The sequence below is a fragment of the Synchiropus splendidus genome, chromosome 16 (assembly GCF_027744825.2).
Source record: "Synchiropus splendidus isolate RoL2022-P1 chromosome 16, RoL_Sspl_1.0, whole genome shotgun sequence".
NCBI lineage: Eukaryota > Metazoa > Chordata > Actinopteri > Syngnathiformes > Callionymidae > Synchiropus > Synchiropus splendidus.
Genome location: NC_071349.1, coordinates 9,297,155 through 9,314,348, shown reverse-complemented (window position 1 = coordinate 9,314,348; position 17,194 = coordinate 9,297,155). Strand labels below are relative to the sequence as shown.

Here is a 17,194-nt window from a genome sequence, read left to right as displayed (position 1 = left end):
ATTGAATATATATTATAATTATTCTTGAATTAATAATAAAAAAAAAGATCTTTGATTTTTATTTCCTGAAGATATGAATGAGGAAAAAAAACTATATCTCTTGAACAACGTCTGCACAAGTTAAAGCAGTTATGTACTTGTTTTCTGACAGAAACTATCAGTTTGGACTCTTCAGTGTATTGATTTTGTTCGAGGTTTCTCAGAGGAGGTTAAAGATTCGCTCAAACCTTTGGGTCAAATATTGATAAATACTTTCACTCGAGCTCCTTCACTGCGCATTTAACAGCCTCAATCATTCATTCACATCTTTGGGAGAAATATTTATGTTTTTCAACACTTTTTTTTCTTTTACGCACATGTGACTATTTTAAATAGTTGAATGAATAAAACACACGCAGTAGTTGGAACAGATTCTTTATTACACGTTTGGCCAGTCTATAGGTCCATAAATGTAAACCCATGGTTACCTTGTTTTTGTTTCACAATATTGGAGGAAAAAAAGGCAACTGACTATAGGTACTACAATATTGCTGATAACTGACGCACAATTCTCTTAAGCAGCGTTAACACTCAAATGAATCTCTCTGTGGACATTCTGACCAAGTCTCTTTCAACCTTCTCAAGGTTTTGTCATCTATAATAAGCAACTGTTAGTTTCTTTGTACATTAGCACCAAATCTACATACTCTTAATAACAGGGTGTCATTCCTTCTAACATGAAAATAGTCAACATTTTACAGCAAATATAATGTACAATATCACAAACATAGGCAAAGCATAAACACTACTTCTGAGTACACTCAGCTAAGCGAGTAAATCAGCTCTGTGATTGTTCTTAGTTGCAAATAAGCTTCAGCAGCACTGACTGTTCAAAGAGGAAAAACTACTTCAGTTGAAATGCAATTTTCAAGTATAATCATGTACATCCAGGGGCAAGAACAGCCCCATTAAGTTCCTTTTTTAAACGTGTTATTCATTCTTAGATGTCTGTTAGTCAGGAGCCTGCGCTATTAAAAGAGAAAAATTCTCTCACCACCAGCTTTTTGATGCTTAAAATATACAGAACACATCACACGGGGATTTAAAAAAGGTGTTCTAAGTATAGAATCAATGGGAAATAAATGTTTGAACATTAAAATATATAATAAATGGCAGTAACTTAAGTTTGTACCGTAATGAACATATGGATTCATATTTTTTATACTAAGACAGCTGCTGAAAAAAGTATGTACTTAATGTATGATGATAGTAATAAAAATATTATAAATAATAATATATGAAGTTGAATCAAAACTATACTACAAGCTTAACTGCTCAATAGAAATTGAGTTCTTTGGAAATAAATACAGCAATTCCTCATAGAAATAACATGTATAGAAAATATAAGAACTGTGAGAGCCAGATCACCTCAGTGAAAGTTACATGTTTTACAACAAACTGTAGTTTGTTAAAGGTATGAATGGAAATATTATCAACACTTGTTGACTTAGTTGTGATTGTTTAAAAAATGGAATGGCGTTGGGCTACCTTTGAGTTACAATAGACTAGTTCCTCTAGTTCCTTTGGCACTACCATGGGCCAAACCGATCCAGGGTTTGTTAAATTTGTGTTGTGCAAATGACCACAGACACACTCTTTATATGCACTAAATGATATTGCAATGACTTCTATCTACATACTGTTAATCCTTTTTCATAAAGGGCCCAACAAATAATGACTCAGGATTTTTTTTTTTCATTTCACTTCAGCCTCTGAGTCACATTGGCCAAGGCAACAGCAAATGCCTGCACAGCAGAGAAAGGGTACTGGAAATCCAGGATGTAAGCGTTTCCATCGATTCTTCCAAACTGCATCACCTGAAACCAAAAACAGAAGTCTGCATTTAGCATAATGCTGGTGCTGGAATGGATTGCTTGTGTTTATTACGACTGCAACGTGTTTGTGGGGAGTCACAGTCGCATTTGTTTTCCCTTGTCACCTTTGTTGCCGATTTATTTTTTGTGCTTCTTTTGGCTGCAATGTTCTTCACTTTCCCACTGTACACTGAGTATTTCTGTTTTTTCATCTCAATGTAACGAATCGTTGCGATATAAAAATATATTTATTGAGAAATATGACAAGCCATATTATTTGAAATGTCAAATATACACAGCTAAAGATCAAAAACACAAGGTTAGTGGTGTTTTTAGTTATCATATGTGAGCAACAGTTTGGCTTCATGCCAAAAAGAGCACCACAGATACAGGGTTTGCTTTGAGGATGTTCATGGAGAAGTACAGAGAAGGTCAGAAGGAGCGTTGTGAAGAAAGAAAGCGTAAGACAGAGTGCCAAGAGAAGATTGTGGTATTGTATGAAGAAGACTGGAGTGGCAGGGAGCTATGTTCGAGTGGTGCAGGACATGTATGCCAGGTATAAGACAGTGGTGAGGTGTGCTGCAGGTGTAACAGAGGAGTCCAAGGTGGAGGTGAGACTGCACCGAGTCTCAGCTCTGAGCCCCTTCTTGTTTGCGATGGTGATGAACAGGTTGACAGATGCGGTTAGAAAAGGAGCCCCTTGGATGCTGATGTTTGCAGATGACATTGTGATCTGTGGTGAGAGCAGGGTGCAAGTGGAAGATAAGCTAGAGAGGTGGAGGTATGACTTAGAAAGGAGAGGAAGTACTGAGGCGCAACTGTCCAGGGCCATGGAGAGTGTGAGAAAGAAGTGAAGAAGCGAGTGCAGGCAGGATGGAATCATTGGAGAAAAGTGTCAGGTGTGATGTGTGACAAAAGGGTGTCGGCAAGGATGAAAGGGAAGGTGTCCAAAAGGGTGGTGAGGCCAGCAATGTTGTATGGTGTGGAAACAGTGGCACTGAGGAAAAGACAGGAGGCAGAGCTGGAGGTAGCAGAGATGAAGATGCTGAGCTTCTCTGTGGGAGTGAGCAGGATGGATAGGATCAGGAAGCAGTAGATCAGAGGGACAGCACATGTGGTCAGGTGTTTAGGAGACAAAGTCAGAGAGGCTAGATGGAGATGGTTTGGACATGTACAGAGGAGAGAGAGCCAGTACATTGGTAGGAAGATGTTGAGGTTGGAACTGCCAGGCAGAAGGTGGAGAGGAAGGTCAAAGAGGAGGTTTATGGAGGTGGTGAAGGAGGACATGAGGTCTGTAGGTTTGAGAGAAGAGGAAGCAGAGGACAGGGTGAGATGGAGGAAGATGAACCGCTGTGGCCACCCCTGAGGGGAGAAGGCGAAAGACAAAGAAGAAGAATGTTGTTTTTTTTCTGGAGCTAACACAGGCTCAGGTCACCTGGTTCAATCTTAGCGCTCCAAATGGTCTCTCTAAAGCCCACTACAGAAACATATTTGTTAGTGTTGCAAGTTTGTGATCTTTTGTTCCTACCTGTCTACCGTCCAGCTCAATCTGAAAGTTCTTGGCTGACTCCTGGGTGACCCTTCCCCCAAAGTCGAGCTGGTATACTTGAGTGGCTTCATTCCATAACGGCTGTTTGTTGGCCATCACGTAGACAAACCCTTGACTGCCCAGGCTGCGATCTTCTCTCTCGTTTGCTTTGCGGCACTTTATCTCTTCCAGCTCACTCGCCATCCTCATGCTGCGCTTGTTCTTCCAGCTCTTCTTGCTGCTCTGATTCTGGTTCATGAGCTCATCGCCACTGATGAAGAGCTCTGGCTCACTCTCTGAGCTGTCTTGGAACTCATTAGTGGTCCTGCTCATTTTCTTGGTTTTGTTGAGTTGCTCCCTCGATCCCTTTGGCTTCTTCCGCTCTCGACTGCCAAGCCTCGGGCTGGAAATGAGGGTGTTGAAGTCCGAAAGTGTGCGGCCATCCTTTTTGGACTTGCCCTCAGAGATGGAGGTCATGGTGGCCTCGTCTGCCCGACTGTCCACCCTTTTGCGACTCTTCTTGTTAAATCGTTCGGACTCATGTTGCACTGGGCTTTCCGTCAAAGATGACGGCTCCGGGAAGTTACTTGCAGACTCCGACAGATCCTCCGGAGCACTTTTGGGTGGAGGCTCAGTCGGCAGAGGTGGGGGAGGCACAGGAGGTGGTGGAGGTGGTGCCGTTGGAGGGGGAGGTGAGAGAATTGGTTTCTCTAAAACCTGATGATTTTTAGTGGGCAAAGGTGGTGCCGGGGGATCTTGCATTGGAGGTGGGCAGGGGTATGGGTTCCAGGGGTGAAGACTAACGGGATGCAGTTGAAGGCCAGCACAGGAGCTTGTTCCTGGATACATAGGAGGGAGGGGGCAGCAGGCAATACTTGCAAGACTGGGGGAGTAGCCTGCTGACAAGGTGATATTGGAATCTTGTTGAGAGAAGGGAGATAAGACTTCATTTTGAGGAGGGTTCTGCAGGGTCTGTAGTTGCGATCCACTGTGAGAAACGGCAGGAGGGCAAGGAGCGAGGGAAATCTGGTACCCCGATGGAAATGTCAGTGTGCTTGTGTTCGGACCAGAGGCAGATTTATTGGCCAGGACAAAAGGCAGTTGAGTGATGTCCAAGTGTTGTGCTTGACTAATGATAAGAGATGGTAGTTTATGAGAGCCGGAAGTGGGGCCTAACATGGTTTGCTCAGGGGTGAGCCAGAACTCCCCTGCGGTGGATGTGTCCCACTGATAGGGAGGTGGACGCTTGACTGTCAAGTTGACGTCACCCAGAGTCAGTTGGCTTACCGATTTTTCGAGGTGACACTGCTGATTGAGGGTCTCGTCTTCAGTAAAGGCGGAGTTTACATACACGGTGCGGTCTCTGCTGTTATCAACAGCACTCATCAGACTGTAGGAGGACTGGGAGGCGAGTGGTGAGGAGCTTTTTGAGTGCACAATGATGGTGCTGTGATGTGCGCCTTTTCCTGGAGGGAAATCCTGTCTCACTACGGTGCCCCCCGCAATACCGCTACTGCTGGTCCCTCCACCACTGACGCTGACGCTGGTGCCGCTGCTGTTACTGCTGCACTGGGTACAGGTGTACAACGCAGACGGAACTCTCTGCTGGTAGCCCAGTGCCAATGTACTGTTTATTTTCGCCTTGGTGGGCAAGGTTCTTGAGCTTTCCATCATCTGTGACACCTTAAGTCCGACATCCCGACGTTCCCGACGAAGAGTCGCATGAATCAAACTGTTGTCAATCCTCTGAGGAGGAGGAGGAGGAAGAGTAGCAGTGACTGGATTCGCGGGATCAGGGTACGGCGGAGGTTCCCCACTGGGTATGGAATATCTGGGAACAGACAGTCGACTCAGTGTGGCGGAACTATAAGGAAGTTGGACCTTTTTACTGTCGGAGGATGTGACTTTAAGAGTTGCTGAGCCACTGATGCCATGGACTGCATACATGTTTTTGTTGCGAATAAGGCGCCGGCGAGGTCGACATACTTCCTCCACGTTGCCACTGCTGTCAAAGGTTGTAATTCGTTCATACCCGAGTGGGGTTGGGTACTGTAATGTCACAGGGTGGAGCAAGAACTCATCTTTTTTCAAGCAAGTGTCCGGTGCCAGTACACTGGGGTTGTCACAGTTAGTGACTAGTGTTTGAGGAGGCGTGGCTGCAGTCGCGACAGCTGCTGGTACCGTACCAGGGTATGGTGGAGGAGGATTCACCTTTCTCATCTCTACAGACCCATCTCGGATACTGAAGGAGGGTGGCAGAGTCCTTGGCAAACTAGGATTTAGGAGTCTGTCCAGTCCTTGCTCTGGGGTGGGTGGTGGAGGAATCTGTGGCAGGAGATGGATCTGTTGTAATGAAATGGTTGGATAGCTAGACGGAGGTGGGGGCAATGACATCTGCATCTTGAGCTGCTGCTGCATTTGTTGATGCTGCCTCTGCATTTGTTGATGCTGCTGTTGGATCTGCTGATGCTGCTGCTGCAGCTGCTGCTGCTGTTGCCTCATCTCCTGGATCTGCTGGCGAATCTGCTGCTGCTGATGCTGCATCTGTTGCTGCTGTTGCTGCATCTGCTCGTGCTGCAGAATCATCTGGTGCTGCTGATGCTGGATTTGTTGTTGGTGATGAAGCTGCTGGCTGGAGACCGGCTGCTGTTGCATTTGTTGGTGTTGTTGGACTTGGTGTTGTGACTGCTGTTGATGCAGCGTCTGCTGGTGGTGCAGCTGCTGGAGCTGTTGCTGCAGCTGCTGTTGTTGGGACTGATGCTGTTGCTGCTGCTGTTGGTGGAGGTGTATCTTCTGCTGCTGCTGCGGCTGTGTCTGCATCTGCAGCGACTGTTTGGCCTGCAGATGTTGTGAGTGAGACCGTTGTTGGTGTGGCTGTGGCGGTGGATGGTGCGGTGGTGGGGGAGGAGGTAGTGTACCAGGGAGAAGAGGACCCATCTCCATTCCACTGAATACAGTCTGACCAGGGTTGGTATATCTCGCAGGCAAGGGGTAGGGCGAAGCAACAGCATCCTGGCTGTGGTCTGTGGACGGGACTGAGGCTGCTGCAGCAGCTGCCACTGCGGCCGCTGTGGCAGTTGGATTGGTGAGCACGTCAAGCTGAATGTTCTGATTTGCAAGTAGAGACTGAACCAGCCCAATGCTCTGGGTCGGGGACATGGCCTGAGCAGGGCTGTGAATTGGTGCAATGGGAATGTTGACCGTGCAAGGGGGGTTGTCTCCTGCAACCCCTGAAGCCCCCATCACTTGAGAAGATAGAAGAACTACGTTAGAGAAACCACTGCTATTTCTTGTTTGATCAAAAACTATGCATGACAGTCAAGACACACAGCAGTAGACTGCAGCTTGTTGCAGGCTTTTAGAAACAGACCAAACATCAAAGTCACCGATCACATACTCACCGGGCATATCGTCTTCATCTTCACTAAAAACATTGGGGTTGAACACAGGCAGGCTCATGAAGTCATGTGATATCTTCCGGACCTCGGGCAGATAGATGGTCATCTGCCTTGGTTGCAAATGAAGCAAACTGGTCTTATAGATGACTGAAATACAAATGCATCGCAGGTCAGGCTGAAGATCAAACTTCAGTTTTTTTTCTTGTGTTTACCTGCACCCAAATTGGCTGGGAGGAAAGAAGCAAGGCCAACTATTTTGAACTTGGTGCCCCAGATATTGGATGTGACCTGAGCAAGGTAACTGTGCTGTAAAAAACAAAATAAAAATAGCAAGAGAACTGTTTTATATGATCCTGTATAGACATACACATCCTCAGTTATCTTGTTTTTTTTGTGTTCTTGAATCTTGAATCTAATAATACTGCATTTCTATTGGATTAACTAACAATGCAGAGCAAGTGTCCTACCTCGGTGAACGCATCCATTGAGAACCGTGGTGAACGTTGACCTTCCTGATTAGCTCGGGAAAGTTTGGGAGACTTCCTTGATTCCATGTTCATCCTTCAACAAGCAAGTTTCAAGTCACTTTACCGTCTTGGTCAGAGTTAAATTGTCTTATATAGACAGTTGCCAAATGACCAAGTGAAGACAAAAAGATTCACTGCACATACTGAACATTATTGGCAACAATAGTGCATTGTCAGTGAATCATGAAATTAAAGTGGATCATAAATTGCATTTATTTTCAGTCTGTTATTTTGAAATGTTCTATTAAACACAAAGCTTGAGGCAGAAATTTGTCTCACCTGCTTCCTCTGGATAACTTGGGAGATTTCTTCCCCACCCACTCATCACTCAGCTCAATATCGCTGGAGTCCGAACAGTTGCAGCTGTCAGCGTAGGAGATCATTGGATTCACACAAACCTCCTCTGTATCGGGAGAGTTTAACCCATTTATGTCAGTAAATCTAAGCAGCTGGGATAGTAAATGGTGGACACTCAAAGTAGTATTAGTAAACGTAACACATTAACAGTTACTTCACTTCGTAGTTCTTTTTTTTGACACATGAAATCACGCCACTACATTGAGTTCACCATGTAAATGAGTCGCTTCTGTCGCATTGAACACACAGCGTGAAGCAAACACGCACCCATACACAAGTCTCACCTGCTTTACTGTCACTTTTGGGATCCATTATGACAAACTCTGGCCGCAACTTGCTAATGCGCCTCCCTTTCAGAATGGGCACCAGTCCACCTAAATATTCCAGGTAGAGGGTGTAGCATGGGCCGCCGGCCTCCGGACTATCTTCCGCTCGCTTCATGGTGCAGTGCAGCCTTTCATTCCCAGATGTGGGATAGCTGACAAAGTCACGGATATTGTTTGGGTCAGGAATGGGTGGCTGGAACAAACAGAGGAAATGGCTTTGTGCTCGCTGGAGCCACAGATGAAAAGACTTTCTGATGGACGCACCTTGATGGTGGGTATGAAAGCTGACGTTACGTAAGAGCACAGCAGGGACGGCATGTTCAGTTTCCCCACATCCTTCTCCTCTCGCAGGGCACTGGCGATCCCCTGCTGGCACAAGAGCTGGAGACTGGCCACTCGGTGTTCCACACGCACCACGTACAGAGCTGGTCCACAAGCCAGGAAAACACGAGAGTCTCTGTGACCCCAACAGATGGTGGTGATGGGCCTCTGAAAAACATGGTGAAAATAGACAATGAGATTGTGTGAAGTTGATTCACTTTCACCTAACCGTGAGGGACAGTAAATCTGCTCTGTGTTTGGTCGCTCCTTGCACAGAAGCGCTGAGTACGTCTGTAGTGGAAGCAATATGAGGACAAACCCTCGATTCTCTTTTTTCAGTTGATGTTTGCATTTTCAATATAAGCTTTGAAGAAGTTACAGTAAATTCAGGACCTCTGGTCTATGGGTTATGTTTGACCTTCATGATGAGCCACGAGATGCGCTGTGTAAATTATAAAGAACATTTATTACTGACCACCAATCTTGGACTGACCTGTGCTGGTGTTTCCAAGGTGTAGATGTGTTCCCCCTGAATGTTGTAAAACTTCACCACAGCATTTCTCATGATGGAGGCACAAGCAGAGTCTGAGGCCATTCCATGTCTGTCCATCCCCGCTACAGCCAGAAGATCTCCCTGTGAGCACCACTGGGCCTCCACATCTGCAGACCAGTTCAGAAGTTTTAACCTGGCCTTGCTGAAGATAAACGTTTCACAGTACCTTTCAGCCCGGAGCTGATAACAGCAGGAGAGAGATCGTCGTAGTTGTTCATTAAACTGATGTCTCCGGATAGGAAGGTGACGGTCAACAAGGGCTTGACTCTGCGCACTACAAGGAGAAATTTGTCAGCTTTATTATCGAAATGAAATGAATGTAAGTGAAGTATTTTTTTTTTACCAATAGGCAAGAAATTTTCGTCGGAGTCTGTGTCACTCTCTGTGCTGTCCTCCACCAGGAAGTCCGGACAGTTCCAGGACATGCTTACGATTCCATCCGACTCATGAAGGAGGACGTGCGCCAGCATCCGTCCGTGACAGTCCATCACTATCACCTGACCATCGGCTGTACCGAAGAGAACCTGAGGGGGGCAGGGTTTGTCCAACAAAAACGCACCACAAGACTAGTGTTTCGCTGACAAACATACCTGCTGATCATCAGGTGTCCAAATGCCACAAGTAATCTGGCTTTCCAGGTTGATTTCAGAGGACCAGTGGCGTTGTCCACTCACCGAACCCACTAACACAAACCCATCCCTATAGGCAATAAGAGCCTGGGTGCCGTCATGTGACCAGGTGAAGTCGCTCACCTGCAGCAAAGATTATGATCAACTTCCTCGTCATTGACAGACATATTTTTGGGGATTTAAAACTCACTTGCGCTCCTCGGTCATTCACCAACTCCACTGACCACCGTCCTTCGTACTGAATCCACACGAAAATACCTCCTTCCATATCACATGTTGCCAACTTTTGAAAGGGTTCATTCCAGCGCACCAAGACAACCTGCAAAACAGCAAGACTGAGCTCACATACACAGATGGCTCTGCACAAAGAGAGCACAATCACGATTAATATGCAGGAACAGCACGGTGGAACTGCAACGGCTCTGCGATGGGAATCAGTTTTTCTTTCAGATCTCTATCGCTTAACCTGTATGTTCTATAGTATATACCAGGGGTTCTTCACCTTTTTGATCATTCAAGTAATAGAACTGATTCATTGCTCTTCATTTCATTTGTGTTCAACAACTATATTTAATCTACATACACATAAAATGAAACAAAACCTTGGGAAATGACATGGAATCATGTGATCAGTGCAAAGATATTTATTCGTCATCAAAAGGTCCGACCAGCAGCAGAACCAGGTGCAAGTCACATTCATCAAATTTAAAAAAAGAAAAAAAGGAAAAAATATATATAATTGATACAAACTGTAGAGAAAATTGAAAAAAAAAAGTCAAAAACAAACTTCTGAATATATATATAGATAATATAATAAAATAAAACTAATATATAATAAAAGTATGTATAAATATCAAAAATTGAAATGTATTTATTTTCCACATAAAATTGAAAGAAGATATAAGTAAAGTCAAAATAAAAGTCTGGCCATAAACGTCTAAATAATTTTAAGAACTGCTTCAACAAGTACTTTCATGAACAGTTTTTACTGTTGGGGTCGCCATCACTTTCTTTATCATGTCATTTCAAGAACTTCTCCATAGTTGGTAACTATCACAAGTTTGCAGCTGCCAAGTCAAGTCAATGACACACTACTGCTACCGTACGTGGCAAGTGTATTAAACCTGAGCATCTCGCAGCCCAGAGGTGTAAAACAAAAATGTCTAGTGGCCCTCTAGGGGGCGCTCGCGGCCCAACACATGGGCCTCGGCCCTATGGTTAAGAGTCACTGGTATATACTATACAGTACTAAATATTCATAGTAACATAAACTAAGAACATCTGAATTATTTTATCTTTCTTGAGTCATCGATCCCACCTCACTGTTGTGTCCACGGAGGTTAAAGTTGATTCTCTGCGGCGTGCTCCGATCTCTCCTGCAATGACTGGACGTAAACGTCACCCCAACAACTCCTCTCCCGTTCCCGGTGGCGAGCCAGCCCTCCTCGTAGTACCTCCTCCGGCACACTGGCTTATCTTTCTCGCTTTTCGGGACTCTGCCTTTCCACGAGAGGCAGAGGATGTTGGAGTCACTGCACAGGATGGGACCATGTTCCACGGCAGCCAACATCCCTACTGATTGACCAGGCTGGAAGACAGAATCACGTCATTCATTTTTGATCGTCCAAGTAAATACACTTCGCGCTCTTGGTCTGCGTCCACGTGCACAGCTTGCAGCTGTAAATCACTGACTGCAGTCACGCTTTTATTAATCACTTCTTGACAGCTTGAAGATTTTCTCCAGATACTCATTCTCCATTCTTTTATTGCTGGAGTGAATCATAAAAGCGTTATTTTTTTTATATAAATATATTTGGAAGCACAGTTTCTCTGAAGGATAGAACTTGTCTTTGCTGATGATTCATGTGCTGAGCTCCCTTTTGTTGGCCTAACTCACTGCCAGGCTAATCATTTTGTGTGCACAGAAAGCAAATATAAATGAACTGAATACAGTCAAGTCCAATGCACAATGATCTATATGTTAATATAGGTGTTTTCTGCTATTTAACGGAAAGAAAATATCATTTATTCCCTTGTTTTCTGCTGTTCATGCCCTTAAAGGCGTAGATATGTCTTTGTTATAGAGCATAGATGAATCTTACCTCATAGTTCCTGGACATGATGAGTCAAAATCCCTCCATTGATGGCGTTCATATTTACATTCAGATGGGGCCCTGAAGGTTAATGGCTGCTCTGGTTCTCGAATCAATTTCTTGTCCACGTAAAATGCATCATATAGAAAGAGATATTTTTGAAAGTCTGCGCTCATTTATCAAAACACTTCATCATTCCAGAGAATGAGGTGATCACAAGACAGTCCCTGGTTCTGGGTTTCCTGTTTAGGAACACAATGAAAACCATATTTTAGTTGCTACCCAAAATATCGCACCAACCTTGGAATTCATTCAGTCCATGTCCCATCATGTTTCCATGCAACATCATCTCTGCATTGAAGGATACTGGCTGTCTCCATGGATACTGATGCTGCCTGTGTTTTACGTAAAACCTCACAGCTGCTGTGCACCACAAAATGCGTTAAAACAGAGTTAAAATCTGACCCCGAACACGATTATATACCAAGTCCAGCACGCAGAATGTGATATACATATAGAGTTTCCTCTGTGTTTACTCAAGTAGCGTTTCAGATATTAAGACTCCTGACAGCCTTCTGAGCTTGCAAATGTTAGATAAACAGATTTAGCATGTATCGCCAGTTCGAACAGAGAAATCACCGCAGTAGTACATACCTTGCAGCCGCTGGTCGTGTGCGCACAGGACGGTCGTGTTGCCAGCTTCCTCGCTACTGGCGCACTTGAGGGGCTGTGGCTTTAAAAGGGGTTGCCATGCCTCCGAAAAGAAGAGAAAAATCCGAACCCTCTGAACATGTTTATAGCAAAACCTTGTTCGCGAGCTGTTTATTCCTGATCTGTAACGAAGGAATTTCTTTTGAAATGGGAACCACAGTCTAAAGAAAAAAAAACAATGCGTTTAAGAGAACAAAACGGTGGATTTATTAAACATGGCAACTTAAAGAAAAGGTCTCGATCAGAAATTTAAGTAACGTTATGAGCATGACAGTGACGTTCTTGCTGTTTGTCTGTCTATTGCACATTTACCAATCCTTTTATCTGTCTGTCAGTCCATATATTTTCTTCCAGCCAGCATCATTCATTCATCCAGTCCTCCTTCCTACCACCATTGCATGAGTCCATGCAGTCGAACAGCCACCTAGTGACCAGTCAGTCACGTTATAATCCTTCCATTTCATATTTGACCAACAGAATTAACCCATCCAAACATGTCTCCCCATTGACCGACACACACTTCCAGCATGACATCATCTCGTCATCTGATATGCACCTACACATCAAGTCTGGTTGTATTTGAGGTTTGTTTTTCACCTCATAGTCCCCAACACTCTGTTATTCTGATCTGAATTTTGCACTGGTAAGAGAGCTGCTGTTCAGCTTGAAGCAAAGAAAATTTGGGTTCAAAAAGCGTGTCCCCGTTTTAATTAATTTCTAGGGATCGTGTTTTCTCAGAGCAGAAATATGAAACTTAGACAAAGTGTAGAAAAGATCTCCCAGAACGGTGCAAAGATTTTGGGTCCAAAAAGTTGAATTCTGTTTTGTTTATCAAGTGCAAGTTTCCTCATAGGCATGGATGACACTGTCATATGCAGGTGGGGGGGTCTGGGACGGGAGGAATCCTTTTAGTCCATTGCTCCCCAACCAGAAGGAATGCCTTTTATTCGGCACCAGAGCTGCTGAGTCCGAGTTTGTGGTGCTGGTCTCATCAGGAATCTGGGTATCCTGCCCCATATCCAGACTGGCTCTGCTTCTCTTGGGCAGAGGTCGGAAGGTGGAGGTCTCTGTTCCTGGTTTACTCCCCAGTGGGCCGACTGGCTCTACCGAGGGCTGTCTGTAGACGGAGAGGAAAGTGCTGCGGTACAAGCCGCTCATCGGGTTCTGAGACTGAGTCCGGGTGGACTTCTTCTTGGAGCGTCTGGTGATCCTGGCAGAGGCGGTCTTTCTTGACGCCCAAGTCATTGCGATGTAGACCAGAGCCCCCAGCAGAAGGCCGACCAGGATGGATAAACAAAAGGCCAGAATCATATCATCTGGGAAACCAAAGAGAAACATTTGCAATAACATGTGAATAGCCACTCATCCATCCATCCATCTGTGTTTAAAACTTCAACTGTAATTTCTGACTAAATTTGACACTCAGCTAGTACTGTGCCGTTTATTGAAAACATATGAACATAAAAAAAATCGTCTGCAGATATGATTTTTAGAGAAAGCAAAGCACACCTTACAGTGGTTTAGACGTATCGCGCCTATTGATTTCATATTGTGGGACGCTGCTAAACTTGGAGCGTTACATAAATCTTACATCATCTCTTTAGCTCGAGTTCAGTGTCCGCAGCAGTCGTTTCTGCGGAAACATTACAATTGAAACACAGCAATAGGTTTTAATGTCAGCTCTAATGTTATTACCCAGTTGGTGGACTTTTTCTCACATTTCTGCCATGCAGCATGTGAGATTTATAGCTTATTTTATTAAAGAAAACCTACCACATTGGTCCCTAAAATGAGGCAGAGTATTCTCATATCCTACCTCAATTTTCCCTCCTCATGTCTCTCGTCTTCCTCACCTTAACCATCCACCCTGAGCCTCCAACTACTAAATGAACAAGGAAGTACAGATGGACATACGAGTAGATGATTTTCCAATTATATAGCTATATAACTGGGAGATTCCTAAGACTTCAGCATATTCAGAGACTCCAACGTGAACTGCATTTGAGGGGCATGTTATTTTACTGGTAGTATCATGTAATTCTTTTAAGTCTAAAGCTGTTATGCAACAACAAACACGTCTTATAAAAGAAAACTTTATGGAACAGAGTATTGAGTCGACTTACTGAGGTTGAATGATTTTAATATTTCCAAAAATGGATGCGTCTCATTATGTTCCATCGTCCTGCCGCGCCAGTGAAACGTTCCCTCTGAGCAGACGGACCAACACTAAACTTTTCCAAGACAAACTTCTGGATTTTTCCCCCCCTTGAACGGTGAAGGAAACATTGCAGTCTCACTTCCTTCCTTTTCTGGTTTTAAAATTAGCATGTGCACAGCTTATCTGCGTGGGACAAACCTCAGTTTCCTTTTGCATTGTTTCCTCGGGATCGATACGTTTTTCTTACCCTCATGTAAGATGAGCATATTTTGCATATTTCTGTCTCATAAAATCTCCAGTGCAATTTGTTAAAATGGTAATGACTTTCTGTTTCGTCAAAGTTTTGAGTGTGTCCGGCCATTGTGGTGCTTAGATAAGCTGGACCACGAGGGTCTCGCCATCCATGGGAGACTGCAGACTCTCTGCAGGGATATCCGTCCATTGTTGCTGACCTCACACTTCACTCTTACCCTTTAGACCCACAATGTTCTCGCACTTTGATAATTTAAAACGCCTACTTGTAAGTTCAGATCAGGGGTGGGAAATTAAATTGCTTTAGGGGCCACATTGTAAACTGAGACTGGTCTATGGGGCTGCGTGGAAAAAGGCACTTTATTTTAGAAATATATTTTATTTAACAATTATTTCTTTGCGTGGGTTTAAAAAACTACTGACCACATCAGCTTCACCCATAAGAAAATATAATTTGAAAAGAGAAATAAAGGCCTAAAAATAGATGGGTTTCTATTTTAATGATAAAATCTATAGCAGTTGAGGGCACAGGACCCCATGTGGCCCCAGGGCCGCACTTTTCCCACCTGAGACAGTGGCTGTCCAAATAGTTTATTAGATTCCCTTCAGGCCACTTAAAGGAGTATGATGATCTAATATGATTCAAGAATGAGGCTTTTGGAGTGATTATAAAGAACGACTTAGAAACTGCTTTATCAAATTCAATCCTGAGTGAAAACAAGTCTAAAACACAACCAATAAATGCTTATTGAAGTGCATTTGGTTCTATAAATAACTGCCTTTTCTGTCCTCCTTAGTAACTCTGAAGTGTCCACTGATCTTTTTTTAGGAACACGTCCTTAAATTTAATAATAATAAAAACACATTACACTGTCAAGAAAGTGCTATCACTATATTTTCTGAATTTGAAAAAATGTATTAATGTTCCTATGAAAATAATATTAATAATTATTATTCTATAATGATGAAGTGACCCAGATCTTTGATTTGCGCAATGAGCATGCAGTTCTCATGAAAATCCAGCAGATGTCACCAGCACACTTTAAAAACCAATAGCTTCACAAGTAATACGTTTTTCACGAGATCGATTGTTGTGGATGATGAAATCCCGATTATTAACCAGAAATTTGCATTTTATTTAGTGTTACAGATTTATGCATCTGTATCTGCACTATGTTGGTAAAATAATGTATACCCCCTTTTTTTTTTTTTTTTTAGCTTGTTAGGTTAAAATCCTTCAAACATTTATATCATTGATAGAATTTTAAGCAATTTTGGTCCGTAATATTTATTAGTTGTTGGTGATGCGTTCAGTTGTTGCTGGGATTTTATACAGTCTCGATTTGAGGAGAGCATCCCAAACGCTTTTTGTATTTGTTTTCTTTTCTCTCTCTCCAGAATTTCACTTCGTTTTGTGTGTTTGTCAACGTCTCATAGTACAAAAAAGCTTTCGCAGTTTTACTGATATTCAACTTTTTACTCGCAAATTTCCATCATGTTTTTGTTTTGCTTTGTTCAATGCCATGCGAAAGGCAATATTAATAAAATAATAATTATACATATTTATTTTTAAACACAGAATGTTGTAACTCATATTGTGAAACAGAAACATAACTGATATCCGCCCTTCCACTGTGTGGTTAATCTTCTTTTTTAGCACGACACGTCCGCCATGCTGGATTTCCGCCGTTGCCATTGGCAACAGTGCAACAGTTCATCTGGTCCTGTGGCGAGATGGTCCCGCTGGAAGGTCGGCACATTCGCCTGTGTAATAGTTACGAGCGTTCAGTTTAAAGTGCGACTCGCTGAGTTTGCTACGCGAACTCTTTCCAAGATAGTTAAACTTGCGTAAAACTTTCAGTGAGGCAGGCGCTTTATTTTTTTTATCAGCACAACATGCTGTCAAAGCTAACTTCCTGTCGCTAGTTCAACTTCCTCATCTAGATACGTGCCTTTTTTATTTACATGTTTGCTTATGCATAGCTGACAACTGAGACTGAGAAGGGTGTTTTTCGGCTTTGTGGTGTCAGACATTTCTCTTTCACTGAGAGCACTAGTTCATTATCCATTATCCACAGCAGAATTCCATTGACTCTTCAGGGTAGAAGTCTCCTGTACGAGTACAGCTTATGTAGCAGGTGATGAATAGAAGGATTTCTGCTGCCAGACGCTAAACCTGCTCCTGTAACCTGAGAGTCCTTTGGTTCCTGGCAGAAGAGGAGGACGGAGGGGCACAAGGGATGTCCCGCTCCAGACGCCGCTTGTGAAGGGAGCCTCAGCTTGCAGCATCAGTCACCTTGTCGTGCAGCGCCGGAGACAGGACATGGCCACTCCTGGGCACTTTGGCAGGTCGTTCGTGGACATTGCTAATGTGATGCAGAAACTGCAGGGTAAGTGCTGCTTCCTGATGGAATACTTCTCTCCTCTGCTGCACCAGTTTTATGCTGATTCAATGTCATACTGCCTTTTCAGTTTCGGGTTTGATGGC

At 43.7% G+C, this 17,194-nt stretch overlaps 3 protein-coding genes across 9 annotated transcripts in view; 1 reads left to right on the top strand and 2 right to left on the bottom strand.

Annotated features, from left to right (window-relative positions):
* Positions 1-401: 401 nt before the first annotated feature.
* tulp4b (TUB like protein 4b) lies at positions 402-13,114 on the bottom strand. Of its 2 annotated transcripts, XM_053845661.1 has the most exons (16): positions 12,240-13,114; positions 11,595-11,827; positions 10,811-11,080; positions 9,683-9,811; positions 9,454-9,615; positions 9,207-9,387; positions 9,030-9,137; positions 8,804-8,970; positions 8,254-8,478; positions 7,948-8,182; positions 7,586-7,709; positions 7,247-7,340; positions 6,992-7,085; positions 6,783-6,926; positions 3,382-6,626; positions 402-1,856 (listed from the first exon to the last, which is right to left on the bottom strand). In XM_053845661.1, the coding sequence occupies exons 2-16, from the start codon at positions 11,610-11,612 to the stop codon at positions 1,740-1,742; spliced, it is 5,313 nt and encodes a 1,770-aa protein (XP_053701636.1). In that variant the 5' UTR covers positions 11,613-11,827; positions 12,240-13,114; the 3' UTR covers positions 402-1,739. The 2 variants fall into 2 exon arrangements, with proteins under 2 accessions (XP_053701636.1, XP_053701635.1); XM_053845660.1 differs by having other exon boundaries at positions 9,030-9,387.
* A 13-nt stretch (positions 13,115-13,127) lies between these two features.
* On the bottom strand, positions 13,128-13,607 carry myct1b (myc target 1b). The gene has a single exon (XM_053844612.1). The coding sequence runs from the start codon at positions 13,605-13,607 to the stop codon at positions 13,128-13,130; it is 480 nt and encodes a 159-aa protein (XP_053700587.1).
* A 3,329-nt stretch (positions 13,608-16,936) lies between these two features.
* Positions 16,937-17,194, top strand: part of syne1b (spectrin repeat containing, nuclear envelope 1b) — a 66,825-nt gene continuing 66,567 nt past the window's right edge. For 3 of the 6 annotated variants that reach the window (XM_053844337.1, XM_053844329.1, XM_053844336.1), the window contains exon 1: positions 16,937-17,096. In XM_053844337.1, coding sequence (XP_053700312.1) covers positions 17,030-17,096 — 67 coding nt within the window. In that variant the 5' untranslated portion in view covers positions 16,937-17,029. The remainder of the gene's footprint in view (positions 17,097-17,194) is intronic. The other 3 variants (XM_053844339.1, XM_053844338.1, XM_053844340.1) reach the window with 1 other exon arrangement.

Excerpts from the sequence above, each read along its gene's own strand:
- tulp4b (XM_053845660.1), bottom strand. Across the intron at positions 9,388-9,453 it reads GGACACCTGATGATCAGCAG|GTTCTCTTCGGTACAGCCGA; the intron begins GTATGTTTGTCA and ends TGCCCCCCTCAG. Across the intron at positions 8,479-8,803 it reads CCTTGGAAACACCAGCACAG|AGGCCCATCACCACCATCTG; the intron begins GTCAGTCCAAGA and ends CATGTTTTTCAG.
- myct1b (XM_053844612.1), bottom strand. The coding sequence starts at position 13,607 with ATGATTCTGGCCTTTTGTTTATCCATCCTGGTCGGCCTTCTGCTGGGG.